The sequence below is a fragment of the Podarcis muralis genome, chromosome 11, assembly GCF_964188315.1.
Source record: "Podarcis muralis chromosome 11, rPodMur119.hap1.1, whole genome shotgun sequence".
Taxonomy (NCBI): domain Eukaryota; kingdom Metazoa; phylum Chordata; class Lepidosauria; order Squamata; family Lacertidae; genus Podarcis; species Podarcis muralis.
The window spans coordinates 66,466,560-66,480,901 of NC_135665.1; the positions used below are offsets into that span (position 1 = coordinate 66,466,560).

Below are 14,342 nucleotides of genomic sequence, written 5' to 3' on the forward strand. Positions count from 1 at the left end.
ACCCCTGCATGCAAGCTCTGATAGGCAACGTGAAGCCTCCCTTCCCAGCTGAGAGATCCCTGCCCCGCTCCTGCTTGCACGCAAGTAGGAGTTGTGAGGCTGCTCCGATAGGCAGCATGAAGCCTCCCTTCCCAGCTGAGTTGCTGGGGTCAGGGAAGGTGGAGGCAGCCCGGAAGCCCCTTAGAGCCCCTGCACCACCATCATACGAGGACTTCCGAGCAGCTCCTGAAGACAGCCAGAGCCACCTGCTCCAGGCTGCTGTGTTTCCTGGGGACATTAGATGAAATCGGGGGACATTCCCTGGATGGAATTTGTCCGGGGACTTATTCGCAAATCCAGGGACTGTCCCCGAGAAATGGGGACATCTGGTAACCTTAAGATAAGCGCTGATCCTCCCCTGCCTGCCCCCAACTTTGCCTTTTTGGAAACAGGAAGTTTGCTGGAGGACTCCTTTTTTCACATGCCCTGAGGGTGCTTCCTCCGGAAAGGAGGGCTGCTTTCTGCTCTGCAGCCTTTGCTAGTTGCACTTTCACTGAGTGTGCCAGTTGCGATATTGTAAGTCGGGACCCCCTCCCATTTGGGGAGGGAGCAGAGGTCTAATTGTTACATTGCTGCATTGTGCTATGGATGAACACCTGATCTGTGGGTGCCTCTGGGACCCAATTCATCTGTGGGGCATTGCAGCGCAAGGAGGGTGTCACTATTTTGCTGGAATCGCTCTGGTTCGACAAGAGTAATTGCTGGAATGAAGGCGTGTGCTGGCACCGGATATGGTTCTGGGGACTGATGAGGCCTGTGTCTCTGATGCGCTCCACAGGCGTGCGCCACTTTACACACAACTTCTGCTTTGGGATGGGGTTCAGCTGAAACCAACCTCCCACATGTGGCGACCATGACAGGGTCCCTGCTAAAGAACCCCCCCCCCCCCCACTGACTCCAGGCCCAAGAACAGGAGCAACAACATCCCAAAGGGGTTTCGCCAGTCCTGGTGTTCTGAACCGCAGACCCAAAGGAGGACTCATGGGAGTGGCTGGGTGCAGGGATACCAAAAAAGGATGTGGAAACATTGGAGTGATCAGTTCTAGTGCTTTATTCAGGACAGGTGCAGAGCTGCAGCAAATCAGCCGGGTCTCCCAGGCTTTACAGACGCAGGACGGAGACAGAAGCCAGGAGGCGGCTTGTCCACACCCAAGTCAATGTGCAGGTATTCTTTAGACACAAAGCAGCAGACATTGCTTTGGCCAGGACTCCCCATCGCTTCACCTGACCAGATGAGGGCATAGGTGCCAAATAGCCCAATCCTACAGGTAGCTCCTCTTTCTGGACTCAGATCCCAGCACCCCAAGATCACAGAGAAGGCAAAGCCAGCTAATAATAATAATAATAATAATAATAATAATAATAATAATATTTATTATTCATACCCCTGCACATCTGGCTGGGTGTCCCCAGCCACTCTGGGCGGCTCCCCACAGAATATTAGAAACAAAGAATATCAAAGCAAATAAATATCAATACAGATGAGCTGATTGCTGCAACCACTACCAGTTAATTGTGGGGCTATCTTGACCACCAAGATGGTGTTTGCAGAGCTTCTGGAACAGTCTGCCTTTGGTTCAACCCGCCCTGGAGCCTGGTCAGAGCAGGCGCCAGGTGAGCTGCAGGGAGCAAGGCAGCTGCAAAGGCCCTCTCCCTTCTTGCCACCCTGAGAACGAGTCTGCAGCTGGATCAGGCCAGGGGCCCTCTAGCCCAGCCTCCTGTCCTGTCCTAGAATCATAGAATCGTAGAGTTGGAAGAGACCACAAGGGCCATCGAGTCCAACCCCCTGCCAAGCAGGAAACACCATCAGAGCACTCCTGACATATGGTTGTCAAGCCTCTGCTTAAAGACCTCCAAAGAAGGAGACTCCACCACACTCCTTGGCAGCAAATTCCACTGTCGAACAGCTCTTACTGTCAGGAAGTTCTTCCTAATGTTTAGGTGGAATCTTCTTTCTTGTAGTTTGGATCCATTGCTCCGTGTCCGCTTCTCTGGAGCAGCAGAAAACAACCTTTCTCCCTCCTCTATGTGACATCCTTTTCTATATTTGAACATGGCTATCATATCACCCCTTAACCTCCTCTTCTGTTTGTTTTTGCCCAGTTCTCTAATCCTCCCTGTGGCCGGCCAGATGCCCCCAAGGGAACCCCCCAGGCAGCGCCCCAGAGCAAGAGCCCCTCCCCTCTGCTTTCCAGCCACTGCCCTTCGGACGCGCGGCAGTCTCTGGCCCGCGAGGCCGAGTCCGGCCATTGTGGCTGCAGCCCAAGCCGGCCGCCTCCTCCAGGGATGCCCCGGTCCAGGTGGGCGGCCATCGCTGCCTCCCGCGGGAGCGAGTTCCGCAGTTTAACGCTGCGCTGCGCGGAGAAGGACCCTCTCCAAGCTTCCTTGGGAGGGGGCGCAGGCAGGGCTGCCTCCGGGGGCGGCCTCGGGGTCCAGGTAGGTTGGCACGGGAGGAAAAGGGCTTGTTCATTCAGGGTTGGGGTCCGGCCAGGGCGGCCGCGTTGCGCAGCTGGGAGAGGAGGGAGGCTTCCGGGACCCTGGAAGGGGGGTCCCCTGGCTGCACCCCGAAGGGGTTCCCCTGGCAAAGGGTCCAGTCGCGCTTGCTTGCTTGCTTGCTGGCAGAGGCGCGGCGGGTGCAGCCCCCGGACAGGCCGGGCGGGGTCGTGGTTGCTGCTGCCATCGCCGCCTCCGCGCGCGCCCTGCTCCTGCGCAGCCTCGCCCGGCCCGGCCATGCGGAGCCCCGAGCCTCGTCGCCGCGGGCGGAGGCAGCTGCCGGCGGGCGAGGGACCGGGCGCGGCCGGGCATCCGCAGAGCCGCCGCTGGCCAGCCGGACCCCGAGCGCAGCGGCAGGTAAGGCGAGCCGGAGCCGGGAGAGGCGGGCGGGCGGGCACGCTCGCGCTCCCTTCCCCGCCGGGCGCGCGCCTTGCTCTTGGCCGCGAAGCTCAGCTGCAGCCCCGACAGGGAAGGAGGATGGGCGGGCGGGCGGAGCCCGGGAGTCGCGGTCCTGCCCCGGCGCCACGCTCGCTGCAGAAGACAGGGCCTCTGAGCGTGTGCAGAGCGGCGCCCGCCAGCTGCTGCGCGCTCTGGAAAAACAAAGGGCTGCCGGAAGCGGCCTCGGGCCTTCAGTCCCTTCGGGGGCCAAGAAGTGGCGCAAGGAGGCCTGGCCGGGGGCCGGGTGGGCAGAAAAGGTGGCCCCACGCTGCCGCTCGCCAAGCCTAGCCCAGATAGAGTGGCAGGGGGAAATCTCCTCCGCAACTGCAGGCGCCGCTCTCCATGAACTGCGATTCCCCCATGCAGCTAGGCAGGGCTTATTCCTCTGCCTGGTCCCGCCAGCTCAGAACGCGTCCTTCTGCATGCCAGACAGGTGCCCTTCCCTCCAGACGGAGAGGCATACCAGGCTGGCCTTGTGCTGAGCCATGCAGCTGAGCATTATTGACACTGGCTGGCAGAGGCTCTCTCCCAGCAGAGACCCTCTGAGCTGGGGCCCTACGTGGGAAATGGCCATAGGGCCAGTCAGAGGCTCAGCTGGTCCAGCTGACTCAGTATTGTCACCCCTGTGGGAGGCAAGTGAGCAGGACCTGCTGCTGGGAAACTGGGACTTGTGAGGTGGGGGGAGTCCAGGGACCACGTTCAGGGATGCTGAAGAGGGAGGCAGGCAGGCTGCCAGAGGAGGGAGCTGTCTGGGGTCAAGGGGAATCTGAGGCCCAAGGCAGGAGGTCTTGCAGGGGTCTCATCATTGCCTGCATGGGGGAGCCTGATGGTGGCAGCAAAGGGGAGTCTGGTGCAACTCCCCCCCCCCCAGCAGAGCTCCCTGGTTTCCTGCTGACCCTGGGCCCACCTGGCTCCTTCCTGGTGCCCGCCCTGGCCCTGCAAGCCCCTTCCTTCCATCTTCCCTGCAGGTGCCCAGCCCACGGAGCCACCCTGAATGATGCCCAGGGGCCGTGCCTGGACCCAGCAGGAGATCGCCTGCCTCCTGGCGTTCATCGGAGGCTGCCGGCAGGTGACGCTGCTGATGGCCTCCACCTCGCGCCCCAACGAGGCCCTCTGGCGAGACATCTCCCGCCGGCTGGCCCTGGCCGGCTACAGCCGCAACGTGGCCCAGTGCCGCTCCAAGTGGAAGGCCCTTAAGCAGGCCTTCTACTCCGAGTGGGAGACCCGGAGGCAGCAGGCTGGGGGGCGACCTGCCCCCCAGGCACCCCCCCACTACAAGACCATGAAGAGGATCTGGGAAGCCGCGGGGAGACCTGTCTTCGGGGAGAGGCGCCTGCCAGGTAAGGGAGCCTTCTCTCCCCCTTGCCCCCCTTCCTTAGCCAGCTTTGGGGTGGGCTTCAGGTGAGCCCCGGTCCTCTCTGCACCACCCAGGATTTGGGGGACGTGAACAGGTACTGTGGCAGAAAGAGGCAGGCAGTGGCGTAGCATGGGGGGTGCAGGGGGGGCCGGCCGCATCGGGCACAACATCTGGGGGTTAGGGCAAATCCACAGGTTAGGGGGCGCAAATCCACAGGTTAGGGGGCGCAAATCCACGGGTTAGGGGGTGCAAATTACTTGCCTTGCCCCGGGTGCTGACAACCCACGCTACGCCACTGGAGGCAGGTGGTGGGAGAGGAGGGGTGAGAGAGCAGCAGCAGAGGCCTCCCTACTCTTGCCCCCCCCCCCGGGGTATTTTTCAGTCAGGAACAGGAAGGAACAAACCCTCTTAGTTTGAGCAGGTGCTGTTACCTGTACAAACATTTTATCCACAAGAATAGGGAGAGTTTCATTTTTTTAAAAGAGAGAGAGAGAGAGAGAGAGAGAGAGACCAGAAATGCCCTGGATTTGGTGGCCCCAGCCTCAAGCCTTGAAAATTTCTCTACTTACTGGCCCCATCTTAAGGTAATTGGGAATGCTAGTGCCTGGGGAATGGCTTGGCAACACAGGGGTGAATGTGGGGTGTGTGGGGCGTACCCAGGCCTAATGCTTTTTTAAAAAAATGGAGATAGAGAGAAACTGGCAGAGAGAGAGAGAGAGAGAGAGAGAGGAGCAGAAGAAAAAGGCTGGAATGCATCTGGACCTGCGACCTGCCTCTGTCTCTGGAAGCTGTGGTGGGATGATTGACTCCAACGCCCTGCAGCAAGGCAGATCCATTCCAGCCTTTTTCTTCTGCTTGCATCTATCTCTGTCATGTGGTTCTTCCTCCATCCAAGCACCACTTGCCACCTTGGGTGGAGACAGATCAGTGGGGATGAGGGGCTGCTTTTGTGGCATGCATGCAAGGAGGAGGAAGGGCTATCCTGCCCTCAGCCCCCCAGATCTGCCCTGCTTCTCAGCTTGGCATGGGGCTTTTTCTCCTGTTTGGCCTTATAGACCACTCTTGTTGAAGTTCTTTTGCCTCTTTACCTCTTCCTTGCCCTTTTTTGTTTGCTTGTCATTCCCCCCTTCCTTCGTTGAAATATGTATTTTTTTTAAATCCCAGAGTGCCCATCCTAATCAAATGTGCTGCTTGCATCTGTGCTTGTCAACTGCTGTCTTGCTTGGTTACCTGTAGTCCATTGTGTTGGACTACAGCTCCCATCAGCTCTGGGCAGCACAGGTCTGCTGCCACCAGCATCCTATGTCCATGCAGGCTGTGCCTGATGGGAGTTGTAGTCCAAACCAATGGGAGGACATAGGAGGACACCAGGTTGCCAATGGCTGTCCTATGAGATTTGCCTTACGAGTCCATTTTCCTTCCAGATCTAGGGAAGCTGCCTCCCCACGAGGACGGGGGCGATCCAGAGGCCAAGCCGTCTCCATCCTTGCCACAAGAGATGGCAGGCAGCAAAAACCAGGATCTGTGCAGTGGGAGACGGTTGACTTGCTCAGCTTCTGCGTGTCAGGCTGCTGGTAGGTGTGTAGCTGAAAGCAGGGAGGGGAGAACCCACCAAGGAATCTCCCAAGGCAGCAGAATCTGCTCCTCTGTTGGAGAGGCAGTGACGGCCACCAGTCTGGATGGCGTTAAAAGAGGAAGAGACAAACTCCTGGAGGAGGAGAGGGAGATCAGTGGCCACTAAGCTGTGTTGGCTCTGCTCTGCCTCCATGGTCAGAGGCTGCAATGCTTCTGAATACAGAGGTCCCTTGGTTCTCAAAGTGAATCTGTTCCAAAACCAAAGCATTCCAAAACCAAGGCACGCTTTCCCATAGAAAGTCATGCAAAATGGGTTAATCCGTTTCAGACTTTTAATAACAATCCCCCAAACAGCAATTTAACATGAATTTTACTATCTAAAGAGACCACTGATACATAAAATGAAAGCAATAAACAATGCAGTTCATGCAATCAATCAATCAATCAGAAGCCGAACTGGGTTCCACACACACACACACACACACACACACAGCCACAAAAACACAAAATAGCAAAAACACAGACCTCAGTGTAACACTCAAAATGGAAGTGTGGCACTTAAATCAGAAGCATAACACTCAAAACGGAGTACGTTCAACTTCCGAAAAAGTTTCGCAAACTGGAACACTTACTTCTGGGTTTGCAGTGTTTGGGTTCCAAGTTGTTTGAGAACCAAGGGACCACTGTATCATTTGCTGGAAACCACAGGAAGGGGGAGTCACTCTTATTCTTGGGTCCTGATTCTGGGTTTCCCAGTGGGGCAGCTGGTTGCTGGACTAGACTAGATGGGCCCCTGGCCTGACCCAGCAGGATCTTCTTTGGCTCTTAAGGAGAGAGGGGTTGCCTGCAGGAGTTGAATCACGAGCCCTTTGCCAAATCTTGCAGATTCCCCCTCGGCCTGCGAGGGCTCCTTGAGGCCCTTGCCAGGGAGCCCGGACCGGCCAGCCTGCGCTTCAGAGGACTCGCATGAGACTGCAAGAGAGGAACAGGCGGCAGCGGACGATGGGCAGCCCTCTGGGCCAGACAGTCAAGGTGAGCATCACTTCTTTGCTTTGAATGCTCCAAAAACAGGTGGGGTTGAAAACACCCCAACATCACTGAAGCACACTTTTGTGTTTGTCTTCTGCAACTCAACATTCTCCCAATATCCCTCGACTGTGGCAAGGTGTGACATTTCAGCCCCATCTAGGGAAAAGTTTATGTTGTTGTTTTTACAGATTTTGGGGTCCTATTGGAGGGAATGAGAAAAATGAAAAAGTACACAAACTGCCTGGGGCCCAAGTGACCTTACAAACAACTGCTGCAGTTCCTTCCTTACTTTTCATGTCTGCAGATGCTCAGCTCAGAATCTCTTTCCGTTTCTTCCGGGAAGAGAATGCATTCATACAAGGCAATTTGCTTGCCTTCCCTGATGTGCATTTACAAATGGCATAGGACCCCCCCGGGCTTACAAATCTCCTTCTGAAATCTACAGAAAAGGTGTCCGTTCTCTCTGGTGCTTTTGGAGATGTCCCCCTTGGGTGGTGTCTCTGCCCTGACCCCCTGACCTCCCCCCTTGCTCCCGCCTCCTCTCTCCCCTCTCAGGGCCCGGCATCGTCAGCCTCCTGCAGAGCATGCAGCAGATCCTGGTGCAGATCCTGCGCACGTCGCGGCAGCAGCAGCTCCTCCTGGAAAGCCTGGCCAGCGACACTGTCTCCCACCTGCACGTCATCTCCGACAACCTGGTGCAGGTGGGCGAGACTCTGCACGAGTTGCTGCTCCACAGCCACGCGCACTCGGCCGATCCGTACGGCATCCGCACCCCTCTCCACGGGGGCCCATCCCAGCCCTGCTCCCCAGGGGCCCCACCTGCCTCTCCCCTCCTCAAGGAAGAAGCTTGGCTGCTACCTGCCACCGGCTTCCGACCTCACGGCTCGGCCCCACCCTGAGCCACTTCCCTCTCCCAAGTTTTTGAGACTCCATCCGAGTTGGGCAGGGGCAGCACAAGGGACTCCATTTGCCCCTCTGTGCTGAGGGGGGGGGCATTTGCCAAGGTCAGTGTTTGTACCTTACAGAAAAGCCTCCAGACTTTTGTAAAATTTTATTTTTTCAATAAAATTTAAAAATGAGGAAATGTATTATACCTCTTTCCTGTGCAGAAATATCAGAAATGGAGGGCTGAGAATATCCTGGCATGCTTGGGAGGAACATGCTAGTCAACTCTTCTTGACATCCTAGCTTTCAACGTGCAGGGATTTATTTATTTACAGTGGAACCTTGGGTTGCGGACGTAATCCGTGAGGGAGGCACGTCCGCAACCTGCAGTGTTCGTAAACTGCAGCACCGTGTCTGCGCATGCACGTGACGTGATTTAGCGCTTCTGCGCATGCACGAGTGGCAAAACCCGGAAGTAACCCTTTCCGGTACTTCCAGGTTTCCCATGGTCCCCAACCTGAAAACATGTAACCCGAAGCGTTTGTAACCCGAGGTACCACTGTATTGCTTTTACTTCACTTTTATAAGCCTTTGCCTAGAGTCTGAAGTGGTGTGACACAGGCTTATTCCACAGGAGAACCAGAACCATTTCTGAACAGAAGCTGATTGCTGCAAAATTATAAGCCTTGAAGGAGATAAAAGGCAGATAGCATTCCCAAAGGAGGAAGAAACCCTCCGTTCACCAGGACTCATGACTCTGGGTCTTTCTGAAGGGCCAAGGGCTGTGTGTGCTTGCCCTCCAGCCCCGCAGCGTGGGGAGAGAATATCTTGCCCCATTCATTTCCAGCTTGCAGTACCAACAAGCTGAGCTGACTGTTCCAAGATGGGGGTGTGGGTGTGGGTGGGTGGGTGTCCTCCTCCCCTTCCACCCAAAAAGCACCACTTTACAGATCAGAAACCACTATAAAATACTGGGAAGAGCTGAGATGAGTTTCTAGTTGAAATTAGTAATCCTAATGAGTAATATTAGGATTAGTTGTTGATTAGGATTAGGGTTAGGATTAGCATGTGTTGTTAATAATGCCTGTTTGCAGAATCTCAAAATTGTAGTTTGGGAAAGGACTCAAAGGCCCATTTAGTCTGACCTCTGCAATGCAAGAATTGCTGCTAAAATGCAGGAATCACAGCTATTCAGTGCCTCACAGTCCCTCTCTCACATGCCCGGAGGTAGGCTGTCCTGAAATAGGTCGTGTGTGTGTGTGCCTGAGTGGCTCCTGGCAAAACAGCCGCCCCCTCTGCTCCCTGAAGTGCCACTACATGTGTGAGGGGAGGGCGTCTTGCCCAATTGATGCAGAGTTTCCTGCAGGCTTCGCAGTCCTCATTCCGGCTGCTGCAACAGGCACAAAGAAAGCGCCCAGTGCTGGATCACATCCTCCAGGTATGGGAAACTCCAGGTCCAAGTCCAGTGACAAAGCCGTCCCTCTGCCTGGGATGTTGGAGAGCTGCTGCTGGTCAGAGTGGGCCGTGTTGGGTCAGATGGGCCAAGGGTGCCTGGCAGCCTTGAAGGTGGTGCCTCGTTTCTTCCTGGTGCTCCCTTTTTTGCCAAGAGGCCCTTGGCACATCCAGGCTCTGCTGGGCCTGGAGAATATTGTTTGTTTCCTTTACATCCCACCTTTCCGCCAAAAATGCCAGCCGGACTTGTTTTCTCTAGCTGGAAGGAGCCTGTTGGGGAAGGAGCCTGAGGAGGACAGCGCTAGGCTCTTTCTGCGATCCACACTCAGAAAAGGAGGAGGGCAAGGCCCCCGCCCCCCCAATGCTGCGTTCTCCAGCTCACCACCTGGTGACCTCTGGCCTGTCTCTGCAGGCGTGCCGGGCTTCCCGCATTCTCCGCGTGGCCAGCTCCTGCTCTGGCGCACTGAGGCTGTGGACCACCATCAGGTAGCGGAAGTTGCACACTCGCCACCTGGCGTTCTGCTTGGCAAAGCGGGCGCTGGACTTGGGCTGCAGCCCGGCCCGCTGAGCCAAGATGCCCACATAGGCGTCTTCCACCGGGATGGGGGGGACGCTCTCTGCCGCCCGCAGGACCCTCGCGGCTGCATCCAGGGACAGGACGTAGCCGATGCCACTGGCATACAGCGGGTATTCTTCCGGGGCATAGGCTTCCCTTGGCACGTACCACTTGCTGGAGGGATGCCGGATGACTTTCCGCTTCTCCTGGGCAAAGACGGAGCCTGCATAGAGGCCGCTCCGGAGGGTGTTTTGCCTGGCCAGGAACTCTGGCAGCCACTCGGTGTTGACAAAGCAGTCGTCGTCCGTCTTGAGGAGGTAGCTGGGCCGGCAGCGGCCGAGGGCCCACTGGACGCCATGCAGGACCTTCAAGGTGAGGTTGCGGTAGGTGTCCAGGTAATTCCCCACCAGGACATCCCCAAAGTCCTCCTGCTCTTGCTGGATCTGCCGGGAGGCCTCCTCACCTGCGCCCCGGCCTACCAGGAACACGACCTGCCAAAGAAGTTGAAAAATATCTTCATGTATGTGATAATGACGGTGAGAGTCTTAATAGCACAAGGATGGAGGACTGAGGAAATCCCGACTAGAGAATCATGGCAAGAGAAACTGATGGACTACGCAGAATTGGCAAAATTGACACATAAACTACGGGACAAGGATAACTGTGACTTTAAAGATGAATGGGAACCCTTTAGAAAGCATCTAAAGATGCAGCAAAGTGAACTGGACTCCTTGGCAGGTTTTGAATAACACTCACAAACCTTTTATTGATAATAACCAGTTAGACAAATTAAGGATTTATACAATTTTGTAACATGAAGAGAATAGCATTTATAGAGAAACCAGAGATTGGAACTGAGGGAAGTCAGGGGGGGCGGGGAGGGGGGGTTGTTTTATGGGAGGGGGGGAGGAAAAATGGGGAAAATTAAGGATGATATGTTTTAAGATAATATGTTTTGTTTAAATTCCTAATAATAATAAAAAATTTAAAAAGGAACACGACCTGCCACGGGTAAGGCTGGGGCTTCTCTTGCGCAGCCCAGGTCCTCCGTATCACCTGCCGGGATTCTGCGTTTCCTGGGGCCGACGTCACGAGGATTAAGAGCACCTGTCCAGGCTCACAGTGTGGCTCCCAGCCAGCTTCTGAGAACAGAGGCCCAAAGTCCACCCCCTGGCGGGCTGCGTTTCCGGCTCCAGAGTGGGTCCTCTGGGGGGGCTCCTGCCAGGCAGCAAAGAAAGGGCTGGAGGCCCCCAGCAGCTTCTGGGCACCATCGGGCAGGAGCAGGAGGCGCCAGAGCGGGATGGAGGAGAGCAGGAGACAGAGGCAGGCCAGACCCTTTGAGCCCCAGGGACGCCTGGGGGCCATGGGGAGCGGGCATGGCAGTCCCAGCAGCCTCTGGTCACATCCTGCCGCTCGAGGCAAGGAGACGCAGCTGGGCAGGAGTGCTGGCCTTTGCTCTCGCCTGTTGGGCGCAGGCTGGCCGGCCAAAGGGCAGCTGCGAGAGGGAGGAGATCTGCAGGGGCCGAGGCCAAGCGCCACCCGGCCTCTGACTACGCCAGCCAAGGCCCAAGGGGGACTGGAGCGCCACAGGCAGGGAGAGAGGGGGCTCTCCAGAATGACACCTGCAGGCCCTTCATTTCGGCTGGCCGGAGGGAGGGCAAATAGGAAGGATGCTTTGTGTGGCTGGCCGGCAGATCCGTGATGGTTATCAATGCTGCTGGCCTGGGCCTGTCCTGCTCCTCTTGCATTTCCTAAGCAAAAGAAAAAAAGCAAATCTCACGATATGTCTTTGCACAGCGCCTAGTCAAACTATGGAACTCCCTCCTGCAAATTGGATGGTTTGAATGAGGATGGGACAAATTCCTGGAGGAGAAGAGGGAATTCCAGAATTCTTCTGGAAACCCCAAGAGAGAAGGGGGCTGTTCTTGTGCTGGAATCCTGCCTCTGGATTTTCCCATGACTGCATCTGCTTGGCCCCTGTGAGAACAGCGTGCTGGACCCGATGGGCCCCCTTTGCCTTGATCCAGAGGGCTCTTCTAACCAGGGCCAGATTAAGGTTGGATGAGGCCCTCAGCTCCTGAAGGGAGTGAGGCCCTTTCTATGTGCAGCTGTCCTTTGTCAACAACAATTGTCACTGTTTTTTGGGTCGAATATATGCTATATCGGGACACGGGTGGCGCTGTGGGTTAAACCACAGAGCCTAGGACTTGCCAATCAGAAGGTTGGCGGTTCAAATCCCCGTGACGGGGTGAGCTCCCGTTGTTCGGTCCCTGCTCCTGCCAACCTAGCAGTTCAAAAGCACGTCAAAGTGCAAGTAGATAAATAGGTACCTCTCCGGTGGGAAGGTAAACGGCGTTTCCGTGCGCTGCTCTGGTTCGCCAGAAGCGGCTTAGTCCTGCTGGCCACATGACCCGGAAGCTGTCTGCGGACAAATGCTAGCTCCCTCGGCCAATAAAGCGAGATGAGTGCCGCAACCCCAGAGTTGGTCACGACTGGACCTAACAGTCAGGGGTCCCTTTACCTTTTTTTTTAGATCAAGACCACCCCCAGAAATATCATACATACATCACAGAAAAGGCGGTCTAAAACAGAAATTTGAATGTTGTCTTTCTCCTGTTGTTGTTTATCTCCTGTCTGGCAGGTTACTTGATTGGATTGCCTGGGGAGCTTGGCCAGTCTTTTGTAATGAGAAATACTTCGTTCCTGGGCCAGGTCACAGGCTCACACCCTATTCCTATCTTAAATGTGCCCTTAAGACAGGATTTGTGAAGGAAAAGACAATGGGAAGGCTTTTCCATTTTCCTTTGACCACGTAGAGAAAACATTTGCTCAGTTTGGGAATCAAAAATGGTTTCAGGTCGGTCTTCCTGTGCTGATTGGTACACTTACCAATCAGTGCTTGGTTGGTACACTTATGAACATTGAACATATATCTGAGACCTCAAAATTCCTATCACAAGGTCAATCCGGCCCTGCTTCTCCCATTGCACCAGGACACCCACAAGGAGGGCCAGGTTGCCCCAAGGAGGACCCCTTCCTGCCTGGGATACACTTCCTTCCCACCGGACAGATGTGGCTGCTGGCGGCCCCTGAGCCTGGGCTGGGAGGGTCTCTGGGCCTGGACTCCCGCCTGGGGGCTTCCCCTGGGGGCCCCTGCTTGGCCCCGATCCAGCAGCCACGCTCTTCTGAGGCTCCCATCGAGCCTCCAGCTGCAGAGGCAGTTTATCCCCGACCTGGCCACAGTGATCCATGCGATGGTCATCTCCAGGCTTGACTACTGTATTTCGCTCTACGCGGGGCTGCCCTTGAAGCTGTCCCAGAAACTCCAGCGGGTGCAGAATGCTGCAGCGAGGCTCCTCACGGGGTCTTTGCCATGGGAGCATATTCACCCAGTGCTTTTCCAGCTGCACTGGCTCCTGGTGGAGTACAGGGTCAGGTTTAAGGTGCTGCTTTTGACCTTCAAAGCCCTTCACGGCCTGGGACCCTCGTACCTACGGGACCACCTCTCCCGGTATGCCCCACGGAGAGCCTCAAGGTCCATAAATAGCAACACCCTAGTGGTCACCCAGGCCCTAAGGAAGTTAGATTGGCTTCAACCAGAGCCAGGGCCTTTTCAACTCTGGCTCCGGCCTGGTGGAACGCTCTGCCTCATGAGACCAGGGCCCTGCGGGATCTGATTTCTTTCCGCAGGGCCTGTAAGACAGAGTGGTTCCGCCTGGCCTTTGGCTTGGAGCCAATTTGATTCCCTCCCTCCCTCTCTTTCTTTTTTCTTTTCCTTCTCCTCCTGCAATGAGGCTACATTTTAATATTTTAATGTTCCATTATTTTAATGTTGTATTTTATTTTTGTTTTTAAGTTGTAATCATTCATCTTGTTTTTATTATTGCTTGTAAGCCGCTCTGAGCCCGGCCTTGGCTGGGGAGGGCGGGGTATAAATAAAAAAATATTATTATTATTATTATTATGCAGCAGCCACGCTCTTCTGAGGCTCCCATCGAGCCTCCAGCTGCAGAGGCAGCCTATCTCCAGGGGGCGGGGCTTGGAGTCCTTACGAGGGAGGGCAGGGGGCGGGGCCACGTTTGCTCCTCCCTCGGCCCACCTGGTTGCCCCGGCAACGAAAAGGCGGCGCCGCCCACTCCTTTCCGAAGGTAGAGAGAGGCTCCTGGCTGGGCTGCCGCTCCCGTCGAGGGCCAGATGGACGGGTCTTTGGCCAATAGCTGCCGCGAGGCTCTTGCGAGAGACCAATCGGGAAGAGGAGAGGGAGGGGCGCCTCGCAGGGATGCCGCCCAATCCGAAAGCGACAGGGACGCCGCAGAGATAATAAAATAAAGGTGCAGCAGCGCCGGCTACTTGTGAGGCAGACTCCCCTCTCAAATGTTCACGTTGGGGGAGAGAAAATGAAAGCGGCTCCGCAAGAAATGCCAAGAATAGAAGAATGGCAGGTGAAGATGCTGGACTTTTCGGAGCTGGCCGACCAGACGGGAAGAATCCGCGCCCAGAAAGAGAGGGAGATACAAG

The 14,342-nt window shown here is 55.9% G+C and overlaps 2 protein-coding genes across 3 annotated transcripts; one reads left to right on the forward strand and one right to left on the reverse strand.

Moving 5' to 3' along the window:
- The first annotated feature begins 2,239 nt into the window (after window positions 1-2,239).
- LOC114606714 (uncharacterized) lies at window positions 2,240-8,019 on the forward strand. 2 transcript variants are annotated; one of them, XM_028749210.2, is made up of 5 exons: window positions 2,240-2,475; window positions 3,939-4,310; window positions 5,752-5,901; window positions 6,788-6,934; window positions 7,487-8,019. In XM_028749210.2, the coding sequence occupies exons 2-5, from the start codon at window positions 3,965-3,967 to the stop codon at window positions 7,828-7,830; spliced, it is 987 nt and encodes a 328-aa protein (XP_028605043.2). In that variant the 5' UTR covers window positions 2,240-2,475; window positions 3,939-3,964; the 3' UTR covers window positions 7,831-8,019. The 2 variants fall into 2 exon arrangements, with proteins under 2 accessions (XP_028605043.2, XP_028605044.2); XM_028749211.2 differs by lacking the exon at window positions 2,240-2,475 and adding an exon at window positions 2,753-2,889.
- A 763-nt stretch (window positions 8,020-8,782) lies between these two features.
- Window positions 8,783-14,128, reverse strand: LOC114606437 (beta-1,3-galactosyltransferase 5-like). Its single transcript, XM_028748680.2, has 3 exons — window positions 13,924-14,128; window positions 10,827-11,575; window positions 8,783-10,315 (listed from the first exon to the last, which is right to left on the reverse strand). The coding sequence occupies exons 2-3, from the start codon at window positions 11,187-11,189 to the stop codon at window positions 9,647-9,649; spliced, it is 1,032 nt and encodes a 343-aa protein (XP_028604513.2). The 5' UTR covers window positions 11,190-11,575; window positions 13,924-14,128; the 3' UTR covers window positions 8,783-9,646.
- Window positions 14,129-14,342: the final 214 nt, after the last annotated feature.

Coding starts and splice junctions, on each gene's coding strand:
- LOC114606714 (XM_028749210.2), top strand. CDS start 3,965: ATGATGCCCAGGGGCCGTGCCTGGACCCAGCAGGAGATCGCCTGCCTC. Junction 5,902..6,787: donor TTCTGCGTGTCAGGCTGCTG/GTAGGTGTGTAG, acceptor CAAATCTTGCAG/ATTCCCCCTCGGCCTGCGAG. Junction 6,935..7,486: donor CTCTGGGCCAGACAGTCAAG/GTGAGCATCACT, acceptor CTCCCCTCTCAG/GGCCCGGCATCGTCAGCCTC.
- LOC114606437 (XM_028748680.2), bottom strand. CDS start 11,189: ATGGCCCCCAGGCGTCCCTGGGGCTCAAAGGGTCTGGCCTGCCTCTGT. Junction 10,316..10,826: donor CCCAGCCTTACCCGTGGCAG/GTCGTGTTCCTT, acceptor CTTCTTTGGCAG/GTCGTGTTCCTGGTAGGCCG.